This window comes from Bos grunniens, chromosome 11 (genome assembly GCF_055505025.1).
Source record: "Bos grunniens cultivar Pamir isolate PY7600 chromosome 11, Bosgru_T2T1.0, whole genome shotgun sequence".
NCBI lineage: Eukaryota > Metazoa > Chordata > Mammalia > Artiodactyla > Bovidae > Bos > Bos grunniens.
Window position 1 is genome coordinate 25,879,978 of NC_141175.1, and position 20,227 is coordinate 25,900,204.

A 20,227-nucleotide genomic window follows, 5' to 3' on the forward strand; every position below is an offset into this window, starting at 1 on the left:
TCACTTGTCTGTTTCTAAACCTTCCTTCCTGCTTTTTCTTCAATATATTTTTCTTGGCATCAAGTCATTTTATCAATCCTCTAGAGAAGAGGTAGGCAAACTCTGGCCCACAGGCTAAATCAGGTCCACAGTCACTTTTTCTTGCAAATAAAGTTTTATTAAAACACAGCCATGCTTCATTAATATTTTCATTCTGTGCCACAATGGCAGGGCTGAGTGGCTGTAACAACGATAGGATAGCCCACAAGCCTAAAATATTTATTATCTGGCTCTTTACAAGGGTTCGCTAGTGCTGATTTTATCATCCCCAGAGGTCTTTTACAGTTTCTTTCTGAGGACATCACTAGCATTTTCTATCTACAGAAACACACTGTCTTCTGAGGCAGCCCACTTGACCTTGGTGGATCTTTTTCCGTCTGCTGAGCTGACACTTGGCTCCTTATGATTTCAGTTCAAGGGGTCTAGACACACACTTTGAGGAAACTGAGAAGTCGATCCCTCTTCAACCTGAGAGTCTTCAGGAGCTCTTTTTGAAAAACTGGTTCAGTTCATTGAACTATTCCCTTGGAGTCTCAGTTTCAAGTTCTCTCAACATCACGGCTATTATTCCCCCAGGGTACTTTACTTTCTCTGTTTAATTCCTAAAATGTAGCACTCACTTATGGCAGAAGTAGAATAAAACATGATCACACACTTCCTAAAGGAAATCAACCCTGAATACTCATTGGAAGGACTGATGCTGAAGCTGAAGCTCCAATACTTTGGCCATCTGATGCAAAGAGATGACTCTTTGGAAAAGACCCTGATATTAGGAAAGGTTGAAGGCAGGAGGAGAAGGGGACGACAGAGGATGAGATGGTTGGATGGCATCACCGACTTGATGGACATGAGTTTGAGCAAACTGCAGGAGACAGTGAAGGACAGGGAAGCCTTGCGTGCTGCAGTCTATGGGGTCGCAGAGACTCGGACATGACTGAGCGATGGAACAACAGTAAAACCCCCTTCCTCATTCTAGACATATCATACGTTTTAACCAGTGAAACCTCAGATAGCTTTACTGTTGGGAGAGGGGTTATATCATATCAGTGGTCACATGGAGACTACTGTCAACCAGACTTGATTTTACTCTGAACTCTGCAAAGCCATCCTGTACCTGCACAGAGTTGGTTTTGTTTTTTTTTGTTTTTTTTTGTTTTTAAGCTTAAGAAAAGAACATTATATTTGTCTTTCTTATATTTTGCTATATTATTGGGTTGGCTAAAAAGCTCATTTGGGTTTTTCTGTGCTATCATCTGGAAAATTCAAATTAACATTTTTTGGCCAACCAAATAAATTTAACACATGATTCCAGCCAACCAACTTCTTTTTGGGTTAGCAGGTAACATGGATTTTCCAACTTCTCTGTCCTTTGGAAATGTGATCAGACAGGGTAATACTGTTAAGAATAGAACTTAGCTGAGAACAAAACCAAAGGAAGACCCATTAGTAAAGACACTCGAAACATGCCAATAAATGCAGGGGAAGAAACTCTGAGGCATGTTGTCAGAAATGGACCTGACCGCTGTTTTTGTATCTGAGTGGCCTCTGATGATGCACAAGAGTGGATGTGGGGCAGTTTCCAATCCCCTGAGCTTTTCCTGCTACTTTCTCAAATACCATCACAGAGTTTCACAAGAGGGACATGAAAATCATAAACACATACTCACCTAGCCTGATGGAAAACTCATAAAATCTCTTCAGTCTCACGACTAAAGGACACACTGCATTCCAAGCTTTTTCCTGAAGCTGAATGTCATTGGGATTTTGGATGGCCTGCCAAAACACGATGGAATTTTCTGCTTAAAAAGAAGCGGTAGGCTCCACGTCAAAATGACTTAAGATTGAGAAAGAATTTGAGTTAAAAAAAAAAAAAATTCCTGCTGTCTTTTGCTAATGTATACTGCCTAAATCAGTTCATGGAAGTATTGTCCAAGATGCTCAATTAGGATGGTGATTTTAGCACTTGAACATAATGCAAATGGCTCAACAATTAGACACCATGTCATTTGACTCACTTCTTGTATCTTCAATGCAAAAAAAAAAAAAAAAAAGCATGTCTAATTGGAAGTAATTCAGATCTCCTCCATGACCAATTGATTCTTCTAAAGTAGAGCTAGTGCTCATTATGAAGTGCAGATTTTGTAGATGTTTTCCTTTCTCTATAATATGTATTACATTCCTGACAGTCTGAGATGGTACCTAAATTGCCTAAATTAAATGGTGACCCTTAAGTAGAAAAATAACCTCTTAATAGGCTGCTACTTTCTTTGAAATGCTGTTTTGCTTGGGTTTCAGCAGTTTGAGGATTATGATGCTAGCGGCATTTTATTGTTGTTGCTATGTCTTGGTTTTTTTCAGAAAATGGTGATGGCAATGTGTGTGTGTGCTGATACTTCCACAAAGCTAATTCTTTCAAACAAAAGGAGTGTGAGGTTTCTTGCCTTGAAGGCATGACAAACTCTCAAAAGCCACACTGCCATTTTTTTTGTTGTTTTGGTCACTGTTTTCTTTTTCCTGCACTTATTATTTTGATCTTACACATCATTTCAGGATGACAGATGAGCAGGCTCCTTAAGGGAGGTTGTTTATGTCTCTTGATTGTGATAGTCATGAAACCTGCCAAAAATCATTACAAAATGTTGGAAAGTTCACATACACCCAGACTTCATGACTCATATTTCAACTACCGTTCACAGATTTCATGTTTCTCTTATACGAAGCAACATATTGACAAATTATTGTTTAAATGTAAGTCCCACAATTTCAAACGCATGTCAGAGGAGAGAATGGCTTGCACTTTACATGGTGCACAGCACTATGTGCTCAGATCAGTGGACTTGAATAAAAGGGACCATTCATACATTTTTAAGGACACATTACCCTCCTTGTTCTTCCTGGTATGCTAGGAAAAACTAGGGCTATTACTTAATCTTGCTGTGTGTGTGCGTGTGTGGGTTTCCCTTCTCCACCAAGGGCGTTGTCAGCTTAGTGTTATTATTGGCATACATCTCGGATCTCTGGCCCTGCGCCCTTGTACGCCTGCAGGTCTGCGAGGATGCTCTCGGAATCCTGGAGCACGGCGCTGATCTGGTTCCATATTTCCCTCTCTCCTTCTGTGGGCTGGGCATCTAGGCAGACAGGAAACCAAGAGACACAGAGGCTTGTGTTTATAAACAGCCTGGGAAGAGGCTCGGCATTCAATTCTACCCGCTAGACAATCCTATGTGACTCCTGCAGGCATGGTATTTCCTCTTTAACATAATAAGGTGCAAAGAAATGAAAACTAACAGAAGATCTGGCCATTACTGAGTTCAAAATAGTTACAAATATTTCACTCACATCTAACAAAGATTGTTGGAATCATTGTGCATGCGCAGTCGCTCCATTGTATCTGATTCTTTGAGATCTCATGGACTGTAGCCCACCCGGCTCCTCTGTCCATTTGATTTCCCAGGCAAGCATACTGGAGTGGGTTGGCATTTCCTTCTGCAGGGGATCTTCCTGACCCAGAGATCAAGCCCATGTCTCCTGCAGTGCAGGTGGATTCTTTACCACTGAGCCACCTAAGAAGCCCATGGAATCATTGTAGGCACCCCTTTATTTGTATAGATCACTTTTTTTTTTTTGCACATATACTATGTGTCAAGTGGTACACTGGGTGATAGAAAGAATAAACATTACCTTTTGGGATCCAATTCTAATATTTAATAGAAGCTATTGTGACTGAAAGTCTGTGAATCTGAGTCTAGATGGGAAAGTAGTCCCCCCTTATATTTCCATACTAAAAAACACTTAAGATTTTCTGTAATTAATCCTTCAGAGCTATGGTATAGGTGTATCTTTGCAGAACATAGTGATGTAGAAAGCAATGGAGTTCCTTTTTGAACATGAGCTCAAGAAGTGCAGAGAGTTCATTTTAAAGACTCCTGTACTGTTCATCTTTGGTCTTAACCATGAAACTTATCCACAAAAATAAGTAATGCATTTAAACTTAAATGCTGAAGAACAAATTCTAACAGTCACAGAGACATCCACTTAGTTCCTCAATGAATTCTGACTTGTTTACATTCCTGGAGCCAATGTATGTTCTTGCCTGCAGGAATATTTTGTGAGGGCTGGTGGGTAGAAGTTGAATGGTGGTAAAGATAGGGTTTTATTTATCTCACAATGCCTATAAAATAGGTTTCTTGCCTGGGCTAGTTAGGAAATTAATCTCCATCTAAAACAAAGGCATTGCTAATACAGGAAGAGGACAGATGTCATCTCCTAAAATCTGTTTTTAAAAATCCAAGTCCTAAGGACTGAGTTCTCCCAGCAGACTTCACTAATGAAAGGGTACCTGCATGCGTGCTCAGTCACTTCAGTCATGTCCCACTTTTTGCAACCCTATGGACTGTAGCCCGCCAGGCTCCTCTGTCTATGGGATTCTCCAGGCAAGAATCCTGGAGTGGGCTGCCATGCCTTCCTCCAGGGGAATCTTCCAAAGCAAGATTCAAACTCGCGTCTCCTGAATTACAGGCTCATTTTCTTCCATAATTGGTTAGGCTTATTGCAAGCCCTAGGCTTTTCCACTTTTCTCTGTCAGGGAACTGAGTCATCTTTTCTTCTAGCTATTAATTAAGCCCTCGGTGTTGACTACATAGTCCCTGGCTTCTGGGCCAGGTTGCTGTAAGAGTCTAGAGGACTCAAATCACAAGTGGCATAAACTTCGAGACAGAAAGTACCAGCTGGGAGAAGCCCTAATCTGTCTGTCTTGGTTTTCAAATGGGAAAAGGACCATGTAACCCTAAGGGACATGTGGTCTTGGCCCATATCCCTAAGTTCATAATTCACCCCAGTTTGATCCCCCAGCTAAAAGAACAGACAGGACTAATAAGTGAGAATCTGATCCACAAGACTGTAAGACTCAGACCTTATTTGTCTCATTTGACACTGTATCTTCAGGATCTAACACAGTGCCTGGCACACAGTAATGGCAATAGAAAAATGGGCTGAATGATTGAAACATAGAGTCAAAGCTATGACTTTGCCAGTAGTCATGTACGGATGTGAGAGTTGGACCATAAAGCAGGTTGAGTGTCAAAGAATTGAGGCTTTCAAATTGTGTTGTGGAGAAGATTCTTGAGAGCCCCTGGACTGCAAGAAGATCAAACCAGTTAATCCTAAAGAAAAATCAAACCTAAATATTCATTGGAAGGACCGACACTAAAGCTGAAGCACCAATACTTCGGCTATCTGATGCAAAGATACTGATGATAGGAAAGATTGAAGGCAAAAGGAGAGGGGGTGATCGAGGATGAGATGGTTAGGTAGCATCACTGACTCAGTGGACATGACTTCGAGCAAATTCTGGAAGATAGTGAAGGACATGGAGGCCTGGCTTGCTGCAGTCCATGGGGTCGCAAAGAATCAGACACAACTTAGCAACTGAACAGCAATTCATATTGTTTTGTGATGGTTTTCCTGTTCGTCTTTGAATACCAAGCTATCTGAAGATAGGGCCTGGCTGCTTGTCCTCCGGGCTCCCATATGCCCTGCCCATTGGAGAAACTTACTAAACGTGTCATGTCTGTCTCAATGGATAAACGATGAAATTGACCATATGACAGAGAACACGGGTGTTGAGAAGCGGTGAAAAATATAAAGATCTTACTACTCCAGATCCTCTCCTCTGTCTTGTCTCCTGAAATGGCTTTACCACTGTTGCATGTCTCACTATCACCATGAAGACAATATGCATTTACCTATAATCAGACTGGCTATTCACACTTTAGTTAATGTGTTTTTAAATCCTCCATCATTTATCTATGGCCTCAACGTTTCCTCAGTGTGGTTAACATATTAATAGAATATTTGATGAGTGCAAAACTGCATTAATGTTATTGTCCTAATTCTAAAGCTGTTATTTCACTTTCTGGAATAGTCCTTTGAGAGACTTTGGGGTCTGCACTTTCGGCATTCTCCAAATTGAGATTCAGTTGGTCACCATGCTTTTAAAATGTATTGTGTCTTCAGATGTCAAGGAGAGACATCTTGAAAAAGACCCAGAAGAATTAGTGATTGGAAAGGTTACTATTTAACCTATCAGCAACCTCCTAGAGCATTTGCTGAGTGAACAGGAACTCTGAATTAAGGCTTCTGTTTTTCTATTTTTAAAGCAAAGATTGATCTTAAGTCAAAGGTACATACACACATTAATAATAATGATGATGATGGAAATGGGTCTCTGTTTCCAGTTCTAGCCAGTGAATTATTTAGTGATGTTTCTTCTAAGAATCACATTCTAAATTCCTAATCATCACCAGTTATTTCATCGAAATTGAGGAGAATGGTTACAGAAAGCTGGACTGTTCCTGTCTAACAATGAAGCTGTTAAAAGTGCCTGTGATTTACACAGGCAATTTCAGAAACCAACACTTCTAGGAGCCCTGGAACAAGCCTCTCCAGGCCTTTCTCCAGGCAGTGATTTAAACCCCTATTCTAGCTGTTGTGGAAGGAATGAAAATGTATCATGTGCCCTGTGACCTTGAATACATACATTTATTGTCAAGAATTTGCTGAATTCCAAGTGCCTAGAATTTTTAATGGAAAAAGCACCATCTTATCAATTAAGAAAGTTCAACAGTATTCATTTTGTTTATAGGGGACCTATTTATCCTCCTTTGACTCAATTTCCCAGTGACAGTGGATATTAACTGTCAGCATTTTAGAGTCACCGGGGTCAGGGGGAGGTTTCGTGCCGGACTGTGATATTTACTGAGAGCAGAATTCTCGGCATTCCACTGTGCCGATGCAAAGCAAGGTGGCCACCAGCTTTGTTTGTCAGAAAGGAACATCTTTGGTGAACATACCCCAGGGCACAGGCGGCAGGGCTCAACCCTGAGCAAGGCTGTCAAATCAAAGAGTTCTTATCTTTGTAAATCAGCCAAGGATGCACTCTGTCTCCACAAGCCCGGGGAACACACACACCTACCCCTAAAGACCTATTCAAGACTGTGTGGAAAAGCTGACAGAGAATCAAACAAATTAACTGAAGAAAATGTGAACGGAAAACAATTTATTTGGAGATGTCTTTGGCTTTGAAGGAAGCCCTGGCATTTCATCAGTAGGATACATCCCTATCTCTGCACCCACCAGCTGTTGTATAAACACCAAAGAAATGTAGAGTAGGAAGGGTTTGCCAAACCATAAATTAAATCCATAGCTCTCCTTCTCCACCCACTTCCTCATTTCACCCTTCACCCCTTCAGGATAAACTAGGAAGCGTAATAACTATTTAATATTAACATTATGTGTGTGTGTGTGAATCTTTCAGTCAGGTCAATGCTTTAAGACCCCGTGGACTGTAACCCACCAGGATCCTCTGTCCGTGGGATTCTCCAGGCAAGAACACTGATGTGATGTGGGTTGCCATTCCCTTCTCCAGGGGATTTTTCTGACCCAGGGATCGAACCTGGGTCTCCTGCATTGCAGGCAGATTCTTTACCATCTGAGCCACCAAGGAAGCCCTGATATGAACATTGGGGGATGTAAAAATGGAAATGATTTATAGCACGATACTAACTGCTTACAAAAAAACAATCTAAAATTGCAAAGGTCTGTCAGAAGATATAAGTGTGACGGGACTGACATATTTATTTGTACAGGAACATCAGTCATCCTATGCCAGACCCTTTCCCAAGGGACAGTCAGATGAGGGACTGCAAAAAGCAGCGAGGTTTAAGGCACTTGAAGGCTTGTTTATTTCATTCACATGCTGAGGCATCCCTGTGATGTCATGGAGGGAAGAGAGCTCCAGGGATGTAATTTTTGAAGAACCAGATCCTATCATAAGTTTTCACTCACTAAATATGAGACCTCAGGGCAAGCCAATTAATCTCTTGGTCTCAGATGAATTCTTGGTAGAGGGAGGGGAGCTAGCAAGAACCTCGTCTCCTCCCTATATGGTCCTGTGGAGGTCTGTGGATCATAAAGAGGATGTTGACAGCTGAAAAGCACTTAAAAAGTGAAAGTGCTAGAAACTGAAAGAATCTTTCTGAATGAATCCCTGCCCTGGCATAAACAAATTGCTTCCCAGGTCTGCTCTGTTCCTTTGCTTTTTGTTTGTTTTGCTTTCATTTGTAAAGTGACCAAAAACATCCTTTATTTTCCTCCTTTCCCTTTCCAAGATTATCTAGCCCCCTATGCACAACCGCAGCAGATGTGAGCATACCAGAGAGGGGGAGATGAAAGAAGAGATCAGTAGTAGTAAGAAGTATTCTGCATCACCCAAAGAAATTCCAGCTGTTTGCATAATCTGACATGCACCCACACCCTTGCTTTAAAGAGTAGGAGACTGTAGTTGTAACAAGTCAAAATACACAGAGCCTTTCTGGAAGTACCATGGCTTGGGAGCTTTAGAATTTCCCTCTCGACTAACCCCATCAACCACCATTATGGTTTTTGGCATCCCTATTATGCTCATAAAGGTGGATTTTTCTTATAAGAAAATCACTTTTCGGTTACTATAGCCTAAGAAACGTATGTTCATCCCAGCCTAGAACCTGTACTTCTTTTGGCTAGTCCATCACTTTCTCTTTGTTCTAGCTATCACAGATTTCTTCTCTGCTACCGTACTATTGGCTCTTCATTGTGCTTGCATCTGATCTCCCCAATAGTTACACACTCCTTGAAAAAGAGTCTGTGCTCTTCTAATGTTCCTGTACTTTATGTCATTCCCCCTCATGCCCCTCTGCTCCACTAAGACCCGACCCCCACTTCTGCTGGTCCTGCCTGAAGCTAGGATACAGAAGATGCTCTGCAGATAGTTACTGAATTAGCATCAATGAAGAAGCCAAGGTTCCTAAGCTTATGCTTCATGCCCAGGTCTATGTCAGATATTGAATAGGTCACACATGACATAAGCATAAGATGCCATCTAAATCTTTTCCACAGAGAAGTTCTTTAGGCTAAAGTGAAATAATACCAAAGAGACCTAGCTATGTCAGAAGGAATGGAGAACACTGAAAAATATGTCAGTAAATATAAAAGATCTATTAAGATTACAAAAATAAACACACAGAGACTATTCAATAGTTTAAAGTTTAAAATAAAGACATTGCAATGAGTTTATAACATATGTACACAGAAGTAAAACATGTAACAATAGCACAAAGAGTGAGTGGAAGGGTGGTGATTGGAAGTCTACTGTGACAAGTTTCTTAAATTCTTCATGAAGTAAACAATGCATTTTGAAGACAGATGGCAGTAAGTTAAAGGTGTATATAATAATCTCTAAAGTAAGAACCAAGAAGCACAACTAAAAAGTCAGCAGAAAGGACACAAAAGAATACTAAAAATTATTTGGTTCACTTAAAAGACAGAAAGACACTGAGAAACAAAGAGGGAAAAGATAACGAATGGAAACCACACCAAGATACAGAAATACAAACATTAATTAAATGCACATACAATAATTAAAAGTAAATGGACTAGACATACCAATTAAAAGGTTGATATTTTCAGCTTGGATGAAAAAGCTTGGGGCAACTACATATTGTTTATAAGAAACACGCTATAAAGAAAAGCAGACAAAACAGGGAAATACATACTGCTGCAAATACTGAGGGTAAGAAAACTGTTATAGTCAAAATATGAGATGAGTAAAGGTAGATTCAACAAAAGATATGTCAGATTTCTAAAAACTATGAAATATTTCTGAGTGAAATTAAAGAATATCTAAACAAACGGAAAGACTATATGCATAGGTGAGACAAATTAATATTGCCTAGAAGTCAATTACCTCCAAACTGATTTATTGATTTACATAATTATAATCAGTATCCCAGCAAGGTTTTTTGTGGACATTAAAAGCTAGTTTTGAAGGATACATAAAATTATACAGAGAAGTAAAGGTGCCAGAATAGTCAGAACATCTGGAGAAAGAGCAGAGTTGAAGCACTTGCTTTTCCTGACTTCCTAACTTATTAGTTGCTATGTTTTGGCATTAATTGGTGAAATGGATCAAGAAGCAATGAGAGAGAAGAAAAGGTCCCTAAGTAGCCCCACACGTATTATAAATAGTAACAAATTTATGGTAAGAGCATTAAAGCAATGCCGTCTGTGCTAGAATAATTTTGTATCACATGAAAAAAGAAATAAATCCAATATCTCTTTCATAACATATGCAAAAACTTGCTAAGATTGATCATTGACTTAAAGGTAAAGCTTAAAATTCTAAAGCGTTCCTAGGGAAATGTAGTTGAGTATGTTTATGACCATGGAATAGGCATGAGTTCTTAAAGAGGATACAGAATGCACTTACTGAAAAAGGAAGAAAATGATGAATCACACTTCATCAAAATATAACATTTCTGTTCACGGAAAGAAAGTAGTCATGGGATGAAAAAACAATAAAAAGACGGTAAGTGACTGTAGAAATTTGAGCATAGACTGTAGAACCTACTACAAAGGTCAAACAAATTTAAATCAGATCTACACAACTGGAAAACCTAAGGACAGATGTGTCTAATTTTGTATTAAATTTTGACCCAGCTTAATTATATCTATTTGACCCAGTTCAATTATATTCCATCACTGACTTCAAAAAGAATATTCAATACTCAAAGCAGAGGTGCCACATGCATTTAAGCTGTTGTTACACCCTGTTCAGCCTGCCTTCCTCCCTTTACTGCTGACTCCCTCCTTAACTCTTTGCAATCCAACCTCTGTATTTAAAGCAATAAATCCTGAATCTGTTAGGCAGCTAACTGCCCAACTCATCATCCCCTTTTCAAGCCTTCTTGACTACTCTCAGCATCTGAATCTATTTACATTCCCTCCTTCTTGAAAGTCTGTGTCTTCTGGCTGTTTTATCTAGCCTGTTCTATCCTGTTTCTTCACATGGCCAGCATCTGTTACTTGGGCTCATTCGGTCTCTTAACTCAGCACAAGCTGATGGCTGGGTCACCAAACTGGGTGAGGCCCAAGCCCTGCCATCAGGAATCTCAATTAAGTTGCCCTGCTTCTCCCTCAATGTAGCCTCTCTCCTACTCAAGCTCCCTTTAAACACAAGCATGCCTGAAGTTCTCATCCACTCAGCTCTTAATCTTCTGTAGTTTTCCTTCAGGGGTTTCAACTATTCTCTTTGGAAAAGTCTTCTGAAAGTGAAGGTGTTAATTGCTCAGTTATGTCCGATCTTTGCGACCCCATGGACTGTAAGTAGCCCACCAGGCATCTCTGTCCATGGAACTCCCCAGGCAAGAATGCTGGAGTGGGTAGCCTTTCCCTTCTCTAGTGAACCTTCCCAATCCAGAAAATGAACCCAGGTCTTCTAGGTCTTCGGAAAAAAATACACATTGTTTTAAGTCCATTCCAAATTCCACCTTTGCAAGAAAACTGCTCTAATTCCTCCTGAGGTCATCCATTTCTTGAAACCAGAAGTTTCTCCCTCTATTCTCAGGCCGCACCATGCCTCTTCTAAGCCCCTTATTTTATTTTATCTTTGAACTGTCTGCCTATATTGTCCTCCACACCAGCTTGGGGCTTCATTAGGCAATGGCTGCTCTTGTTAGTTCTGTCTCCCTGATGTCACCAGGCTTACACGGATGCTCATGACCATACTCAACATACTATTGCCATAATAAACTGAAATCTACATACTCAAGGAAAAATTATGACCTCAGCCCATCTTCCCCACCCTTCCAGTCCATCATCCTTCTTTCTTGAAAGCCAGCTTTAGGAAATAAGATTTGAAGAATCAAGAAATGAAAACAATTTTTTTTTTTGAGACATCTCATCTCCCTCTCTAATTAGGCAGAAGATGATGGCTGTATTACTTCCTGGAAGCTGCCTATGATGAGCACTTAAGGGAATCAAAGCAAAGGGAGGAAGAAGGCCAAAGACATCTATACACCCACCTCAATTCCCCAATCATTCCCTGTGTGACTTCAGCCCAGTGACTCATCTTCTCAGACTCAGTGAAATAATGTTAATCTTCTCTTTGGTAGTAAGGGGGATATAAACAGGATTTTGTACATGTCTATAAATTTATAGTTTTATATTTTCCTTAAATACTTTAGTTCTAGTCCTAGTAATAGGCCACCAGACATGAAAATCCAGTCTACATTTCCCCTTCCTGAAGAAATTAGAGCATATCTATAAATGGAGTTTTGATACTATAAGTCATTATCAAAATTGAAAATATTGAAATGTTTTCTTTGGCCACCATGATCTTTCTTTAAATAACATATTAAGAAAATGGCCAAACTACAAGACTGAGTAGGTCAGAGTCCTTGGGTTGTAGGAGAGAGGAAGAGAGGCCCCTTTGCAATGTTGCTGGGGAAGGGGATGCCCTGAGATCTTGCCTCAGAATTCTGGTGCTTCAGAGAACACCAGCTGAAAACTAATGCTTTAAATTCCTGTATTTTACTTTTATCACTTTAAAGGGTTTTCATATTAGACTTGACAAAGAACTCAATAATATTCTTTGTGGAAGCATGGGAAGGCCAAAGTTCAAGAACAGCTACATAGGCAAATGGGGCCACTGAATTCTGAGTGACATTGTGAGAAGCATGTACACATGCATGTGGAGTTTTGAACTTCCAAAAAAGTAAAGCATGAAACTCCCTTAGCTGTTTATATGCCCCTGAAGTTGTGAGTGAACGCTGTTTTACCACTATTTTGGCCTTTGTGCGTGCTGAATGAAACAGTGTAAAATACATATGACAAGGAGTGGAAAGGACCAACTAAAGATGCAAGTAGTAAAATTAGAGTGTTGGAATAATAGCTAGTTCATTCTGCAACAATTTTAAAAATTATTAATAAATCTTCCTGTAATAACAAAGATATGTATATTATAGAAGAGTAGCAAAAGTCACACCAGTTTAAAAAAAAAAATCTTTTTGAAGTATCATATCAATCTGGCTCTTGAGTTCCTAGGTGCCCTCCGTACTAAACTGAACCAAACCCAGCATAGCCCAACCAAACCCAAACAAACCCAGCCAAAACCAACTAAACCCAACCAAATTCAACCACGCCCAAACAAATCCAGCCAAACCAAAGTAAGTCCAGCCAAACCCAGTCAAATCCCACCAAACCCAACCAAGCCTAACCAAACCAAATCAAACTCAGCCAAACCCAGACAAGCTCAGCCAAACACAACCAAACCCAGCCAAACCTAGCTCAACTCAACCATAACCAACCACACCCAATCAAATCCAGCCAAACTTAGCAAAATAACAAGAACAATAACAAACTGAGTTAAATCACAAGTGAGATCTCTTTAATTGAATATAACTTGCATTAAAATTTTTTTTCAGAATGTATGAGTTTTGGGAATACTTTTCCTTTTTAAGTAGGTATTTAGGCATAACAAAGATTTTTAAAAGATAGCTCCAGAGATCTTTCATAGTTTGGTTTGCTGTGTCTTAGAAAGTTATTCTAGCATTTACTTAGAAAATCTCTGTTAGAAGGTTTAATATATATGCAAGGAAGTTTCAACTTATTTTTAATATGAATACAATACTTGAAACTATAGTTTAAAGCAGATTAAGGTTTGCAACAGATGATGACTACTGGGACAAAGGACATTTAACTGTGCTTGGTATTGTGGAATTGCAATTCAAAAGGAGGAGACCACAAGAATAAGTATAGATACATGAGATCAGTTGCTTAAAATGAATGTGTCACTCATTGATAAACATATTCAAACATGAACAATATAAGAAAGAATCTCTGTATGTATTCAGTCATGATTCATAAGCCGTTTTCCCTAATTTAAAGTTTTTGATTTAAAAAAATCTTTCAAATGAAAGCTACATCTCAAAATTCTGAAACAGTTCTGTATTATCGAATAATACACAAAGAGCAGACAGAGATTACTCAAAACTACAAAACCTCTAAGTCTCATTTCTGCTATCTATCGCTTTTTCTTTTACATCTAGTGATATTTGTTTTATATTAATCTGTGTAAATTACTATGTATACTATTTTTCTTTGGATTATGACATAATAATTCATGAAAATTATTAGGAAAATACATGATGATGATTGATGTTAGGCTTACAATAACTGCTTCTAAAATCAAAGAAAAGCATAAGCATATTAAAAAGATATTTTTTGTTTTTTTAAAAAAATAATATATGAAAAGAAAGGAGGAAATGGTCTTTGAAGACTCAGAGAAATGTAGAGAGACATTTGGATGTGGTTTAAGAATTACATAACAATCTTTATAACTCCCCTATCAACAAACTATAAAGAAAGTGAAGCTTTTTCATCATAATCTTTTAATTTTTGGAACTTACTTTCAAAATCCAGGAAAAAATGTGGGTAGTTTTCAATTTCCCTGGTAAGGACTTTGAGCAGGTTTCCCATCCCAGCAAGCCTAGGAGAGGGAACACAAAACCAAACACCATTAGCAGTATAAAAAACATACTTTTTAAAAGCTTAGATATTTTTGAATGATTTGCATAAATACCATTGAACCCCTATAACTACATCAGAAGACCTAATAGAAAGTATTTTTATGCTAGGTGACAAGTGATAACTTAGCAATGAGTTATTGTTCAAAGAATTGGGTAATGGTCATAGGAGGCAGAGTTCAGGTGTATTCTAGAATTTTTTTTTTCCCCTTTCCCTTTCACTAATCCCCAGAATCCTTACAGTTAATATTTAATCCTTGCTTGATTTCTGTCCCATTGGTGTGGGAACATACTATGTCAATGGAAGCAGAATAGTGAGGGCATTATTAAATTACCTATCCAGAAAGGTAAATTTCTCAAAGTTCCCAAGGAAAAGAGTTTAGAAAACAGATTTACACTCCCAGGAATCCCTTTTAGCCTGTACAAGAGGTCCTGTTTCCCAGGTAAGTCAGAGGTTCCTGCGATTTGACATTTCAATAGTTATGAGATTAGTACTTCATGAGTGTTAAAATGAAAAGGTATAACATCCAAAAAGTTATTCTCAATGAAACTGCAGCCTGAGGCATTGGCAACGGTGAATCCACCCTACAGAGAAATACAAATCTGTGACATATCTGCAACCCCAAGCTGAAAGAATAGGGAAATGTAGTCATTATTGATGACAGAGGATGAGAGGGTTGGATGGCATCATTGACTCAATGGACATGAGTTTGAGCAAACTCTGGGAGATGGTGAAGGACAGGGAAGCCTGGCATGCTGCAGTCTATGGGGTCACAGTCAGACACAACCTAGCGACTGAACTGAACTGATTTAAATAAATAGCAACGTGTCTATTGCTCTCAGCTCTAGTCATTAAAACTTCTTCTTCAGGAGGCCATTCTATGTGAATGAATGAATGCCTTCATTCATTTTACATATATCTATGGAGCTGCGAAGAAAGCTGAGCACTGAAGAATTGATGCTTTTGAACTGTGGTGTTAGAGAAGACTCTTGAGAGTCCCTTGGATTGCAAGGAGATCCAACCAGTCCATTCTGAAGGAGATCAGCCCTGGGTGTTCTTTGGAAGGAATGATGCTAAAGCTGAAACTCCAGTACTTTGCCCACCTCATGGGAAGAGTTGACTCATTGGAAAAGACTCTGATGCTGGGAGGGATTGGGGGCAGGACGAGAAGGGGAGGACAGAGGATGAGATGGCTGAATGGCATCACTGACTCGATGGACATGAGTCTGCGTGAACTCCGGGAGTTGGTGATGGACAGGGAGGCCTGGCATGCTGCGATTCATGGGGTCACAAAGAGTTGGACACGACTGAGCAACTGAACTGAACTGATGGAGCTGCGATCTCATGCTGGGTGCTGAAGGCATTCCTCTAATTCGTGACTCAGACACCTCAGCTTGTGAGGGATAATGAAGCTCAGGGCTGTAATTTTCTATGCACATGGCTCCTGATAGTGTTTATGTTGCTGTAGGAATTAACAACAACAACAAAAATGCCATTGTAAGAAAGATGTGGTGAAAGGAGAATAAACAAAAATAAAAATACATAACAAGCAGTTCTCTTGAGTGCAGCTGGTGGTATAATATAGTCTCCATACTCCTCCCTCTGAGAGAATACTCACATTCACTTAGAGATATCACCCAAAGTCACCCATGTCACTAATGTGAAGCTAGAAGAACTTAGGAAGGACTGCTTGCAATCCTACCTGTTTCTTGTTAGCTCTGTTATCCAAGGCAAGGCACTGACTCTCTAAGCCTGTTTTCTCATCTATAAAAAGAGTTTTTGAAATGTATCTATTTCATCAATTCATGGATATTAATGAGGTTAAAGATATAAAATGCCTAGCACAGTGCTTCTAAGAAGTGCTCAAGAAACAATATGTGATAATTACCACTGTCATCATTATGATGATTATCTTAACGCCTTCTAATACTTACTCAGAATTCTCCTATGGAAGACAAATCAGAGAGGCGTTATGTGGCTCTAGGGAAGAGAACTAGAACCAATGAGGGAATAATGAGGAAGATCTTCATTCAATGTTGTGAAAACATTTCTCACCATTAGGGTTGTCAGACTACTGGTGATCTGCCCTGTGAAATAGTGAGTTTCCTGTCACTGGTGGCGGTGAAGTAGAAATTAAAAATATTGTGAAAATGAGTTGGGCGGAAGATTGGGAAGTATATATACTTCTTCAACCTTGCCGATCTTGAAGTATATGAATATTTGGGCATGCGTGTGTGTGTGCTAAGTCGCTTCAGTTATGTCCGTCTCTGTGCAACCCTGTGGACTGTAGCCTGCCAGGCTCCTCTGTCCATGGGATTCTCCAGGCAAGAATACTGGAGTGGGGTGCCATGTCCTCCTCCAGGGGATCGAACTTGTGTCTCTTGCATTGACAGGCAGGTTCTTTATCACTAGCGTCACCTGGGCATGTGTGCACGAGCACACAGACACAGAGTAGGAGGCAAATGCCATGCTCGTCTTGTCCAAAAGAATCTTCCCTCTTTTATGTTCTTTCTGTCACTGTTTAATTTTTCCTCCCTTGTCTTGATTTGTGTTTCCTTTTAAGATATTTTTGAGCAAAGCCCTGTGTGAGACAGGTTCTGCCAAATTGAAACTCACAACTAGTGTAGTCCATCCTTATCACTGGGCAGTATTCACAAACCCTCCTGGGTTTCTAGGAAACAATGTGTTTCCAATTTAATGAACAATTCCAACTCAGACCCCAAGGCAAATCTTGCAGGAAGATGATTCTACTGTTTAGTAGCAGCCCCGACTTGCATATAAAATGCCTTAATGGAAGTTAAATATTCTTAATTTCCCTAGTTTTGTGCTATTAACATGTCACAAGAGACCTGAATGAGTTTAGCTTCCTCCTAAAAGTCTGCCTTGTGTAGGACTTTACTGTCAGAGTTCCTGGGTGGGAAATACGTTAAGCCTTTAAAATTAGTAACAGACTGAAACACACATGGAAATACATCCAAATATTAGCCGGCTGCTGAGTGCTATCTGTCCAGAAGGTTACTTAGGCTGGTTGGCTGATGTGGTCAAATATCTTGAGATGTGATTCTAACAACAGCCAAGGTCAGTTAACTGGAATTATTCTAGATTTCTAGATGTTGACATCTCAAACAGGAACTGTCTGGAATGATAAAATTGTGGGAACTTATGTAGTGTTATGGAACCTAGAAAACACGCATTTCAATACAAACTTCTTGAACAGATACAGAAATAGTTCACCTCCTTCATGGCAAAAAAAAAAAAAAAAAAAAGTTCCCCTCCAAGGGGACAAGAACATGCACATTTTATTGAGTGCCCATGGTGTGCCTGGCACTGTGCTTGGAGCTTTCACACACTTAAATTCACTAAAACCTTACACCAACTCTTTGGGTAGCTACAACTGTCTTCATTTGTTGGAAGAAAAAGAGGTTCAGGTGGTTAAGTATATTTCTAAAGATGACAGGAGAGTAAAAGATGGAGTCACATTTGAACTTGAGGGTCTGGGAACCCAATGTTCACATTCTTTTCCCCACAAGAAGGAACCTGGGGCTTCAGACCCCTAGCAGGTCCCTGGCTGAGAACACTGAGAGTCCATGGTCTGCAGAAAGTGTCTGCAGGATAATACAGTACTGTAGGTCTATGCTCCTTTTTCTGGGGACAGAGTCTACAGTTTCTGTTAAGATTCCAAAGCAGCCTATTTCTCACTAGTATTGCTCCACGTACAGGGAAAAACATACTTCTTGAGGAATTCATGCTTTCTTTAGGAAACCATGTCAGGGTGGAGTCTTCCAGAAAAGTTGGCTTCATAGAAGAAGTGAACTCCATCCAGGCATGAAGGACCCTGGGAATCTATAATGGCACAGAGGAGGCCCCCAGCTGGGGAATGAGGGGTGAGAACAGAACAGCAGACACAATCTGGGTGACTTCCCCAAACAGAAGGCTTATTCCTCAAGGTTTATTTACTTAATACAATTTTGAAATGGATCCTTTCACTTTTTTTTTTTTGCAAATTGAAGGAGGGCGTTTCTCTAGTCCCGGTAGGAGCGTTAACAGTGTCTGTAAAGACAGCCCACGTGTCTCTGCCAAGGGAGGCGCTCATGTCTCAGTGGTGATGATTTGGGATGTATACTGGTGTTTTCTATGATTACCTTCTTGGCTCTTAGCTTAAAACCACTTCCATGGGAGTTGGCTCATAGGCTGCTCAGTAGAAAATGATGATTTTCCTAAAGAAGTCATCTTCTGCTAACACTTCAGTTCCAAAAATGAGAAGAGAAGCAAAACATGCACACAGACACCACACATACACACACACACGTGCAATTATTTTTTTGTCCTAGTTATAACTCTGCTCTTGTTTGGAAGAAAAAAATAAATAAACAATAGGATTAGCTGTATTTCCAGAGTGTAAAACCAAATAAAATCAACCACAGGTGATTTTTTAAAAAAATAGGGCCATCTCTGGTGAGGAAATTTGTTTTCTAGAAGTAAGACATAGCAAAACTCAAGGGCAGGGCATGGGCATTGTGAATTCTGACTTTTGCCTGTGTACACCAACATTTCAATGCCTGATTTTCATGATTAGAGAACAAGCACTTAGAAAATTTCTTTTGTAGCTACAACTATTGCAAAGGAGTATTTCTAAGCCAATACCACCTTTCATCAATAAAGAACAGAAAGTGAGAAAAAACAGAGAAACAGCCCTACATGGTTTTATTTGCTAGTATTTTTCTTAAGGTCTAAGATGGTAAAGACTCAATGCCTCTACTAGAGACATGGGTTTTCTTAGCATTTTGAGTGAGACAACAGCTTCCAGCAGCTACAAATTTTTCAGCATCCCTGGTACAAAAATTTAAGAAATCAAAGACTTAGATTCTTTTACCTATAACTCCATAGTTTGGAGATTAAGTTCTGTTGAGCCTAATATTTTTCTGTAACATAATTATTAATATATAGTGAAAGTGAAAGTATTAGTTGCTCAGTCATGTCTGACTCTGCGACCCCATGACCTGTAGGCCACCACGTGCTTCTGTCCATGGGATTCTTCAGGTGAGAATATTGGAGTGAGTTGCCATGTCCTCCTCCAGGAGATCTTCCCAACCCAGGGATAGAACCCAAGTCTTCTGCATTATAGGCAGATTCTTTACCAGTCTGAACCAACTTAAGCCCCAGACAAATCACAAATACACAATGACATTTATTTATATAACATCATATCTTTGTCAAAGATGTTTCTGGACTCATTTATTCTCAACATGAACACGTGTCAAAAGCAGGGAAGGTGATATTGGACCCATTTTACAGACAAGAACTTGTGGATCAGGTACAATAAATGTCCTTTTCAGTCATCCAGATGGAAGTCCCAAACGTCATCAGAACACATTCCACATTAGAACTGGGGCCACCTTTTTAAAGCTCTTGTTTTAAGAAGCAGTACTTGCCCCAGGACATTAGTTCAAAGAAGGTTCAGAAGACAGGTTTCCTGACTGTCACTCTCTTGCTCTGTCCACTAATGCAAAAAGTAAATAGGACATCAAGTTCCTTTTTTTAAAGACATTAAAATATAAGGTGCAGTGTGTCGCTGCCCCTGGAGAGTTTCTGCTCCACGGTAGTAGGGTCTCCCCAGAACATGCTAAACAGCTACTAAACAAGGACATCTCCACCGGTGATTCATTGCATTGGACACACTTCTCTCCTTCCTTGTCTCAGTTCAGTTCAGTCACTCAGTCGTGTCCGACGCTTTGCGACCCCATGAATCTCAGCACGCCAGGCCTCCCCGTCCATCACCAACTCCCGG

The 20,227-nt window shown here is 39.8% G+C and overlaps 1 protein-coding gene across 7 annotated transcripts in view; it reads right to left on the bottom strand.

The window, feature by feature from the left end:
• CYRIA (CYFIP related Rac1 interactor A) overlaps positions 1-20,227 on the bottom strand; it is a 102,457-nt gene that overhangs the window by 13,423 nt on the left and 68,807 nt on the right. For 4 of the 7 annotated variants that reach the window (XM_086323564.1, XM_086323565.1, XM_086323563.1 and 1 more), the window contains exons 3-5: positions 14,322-14,401; positions 3,046-3,167; positions 1,707-1,812 (exon numbers count right to left, since the gene is read on the bottom strand). In XM_086323564.1, the coding sequence (XP_086179690.1) occupies positions 1,707-1,812; positions 3,046-3,167; positions 14,322-14,391 (298 nt within the window). In that variant the 5' untranslated portion in view covers positions 14,392-14,401. The remainder of the gene's footprint in view (positions 1-1,706; positions 1,813-3,045; positions 3,168-14,321; positions 14,402-20,227) is intronic. The other 3 variants (XM_086323567.1, XM_086323566.1, XM_086323568.1) reach the window with 2 other exon arrangements.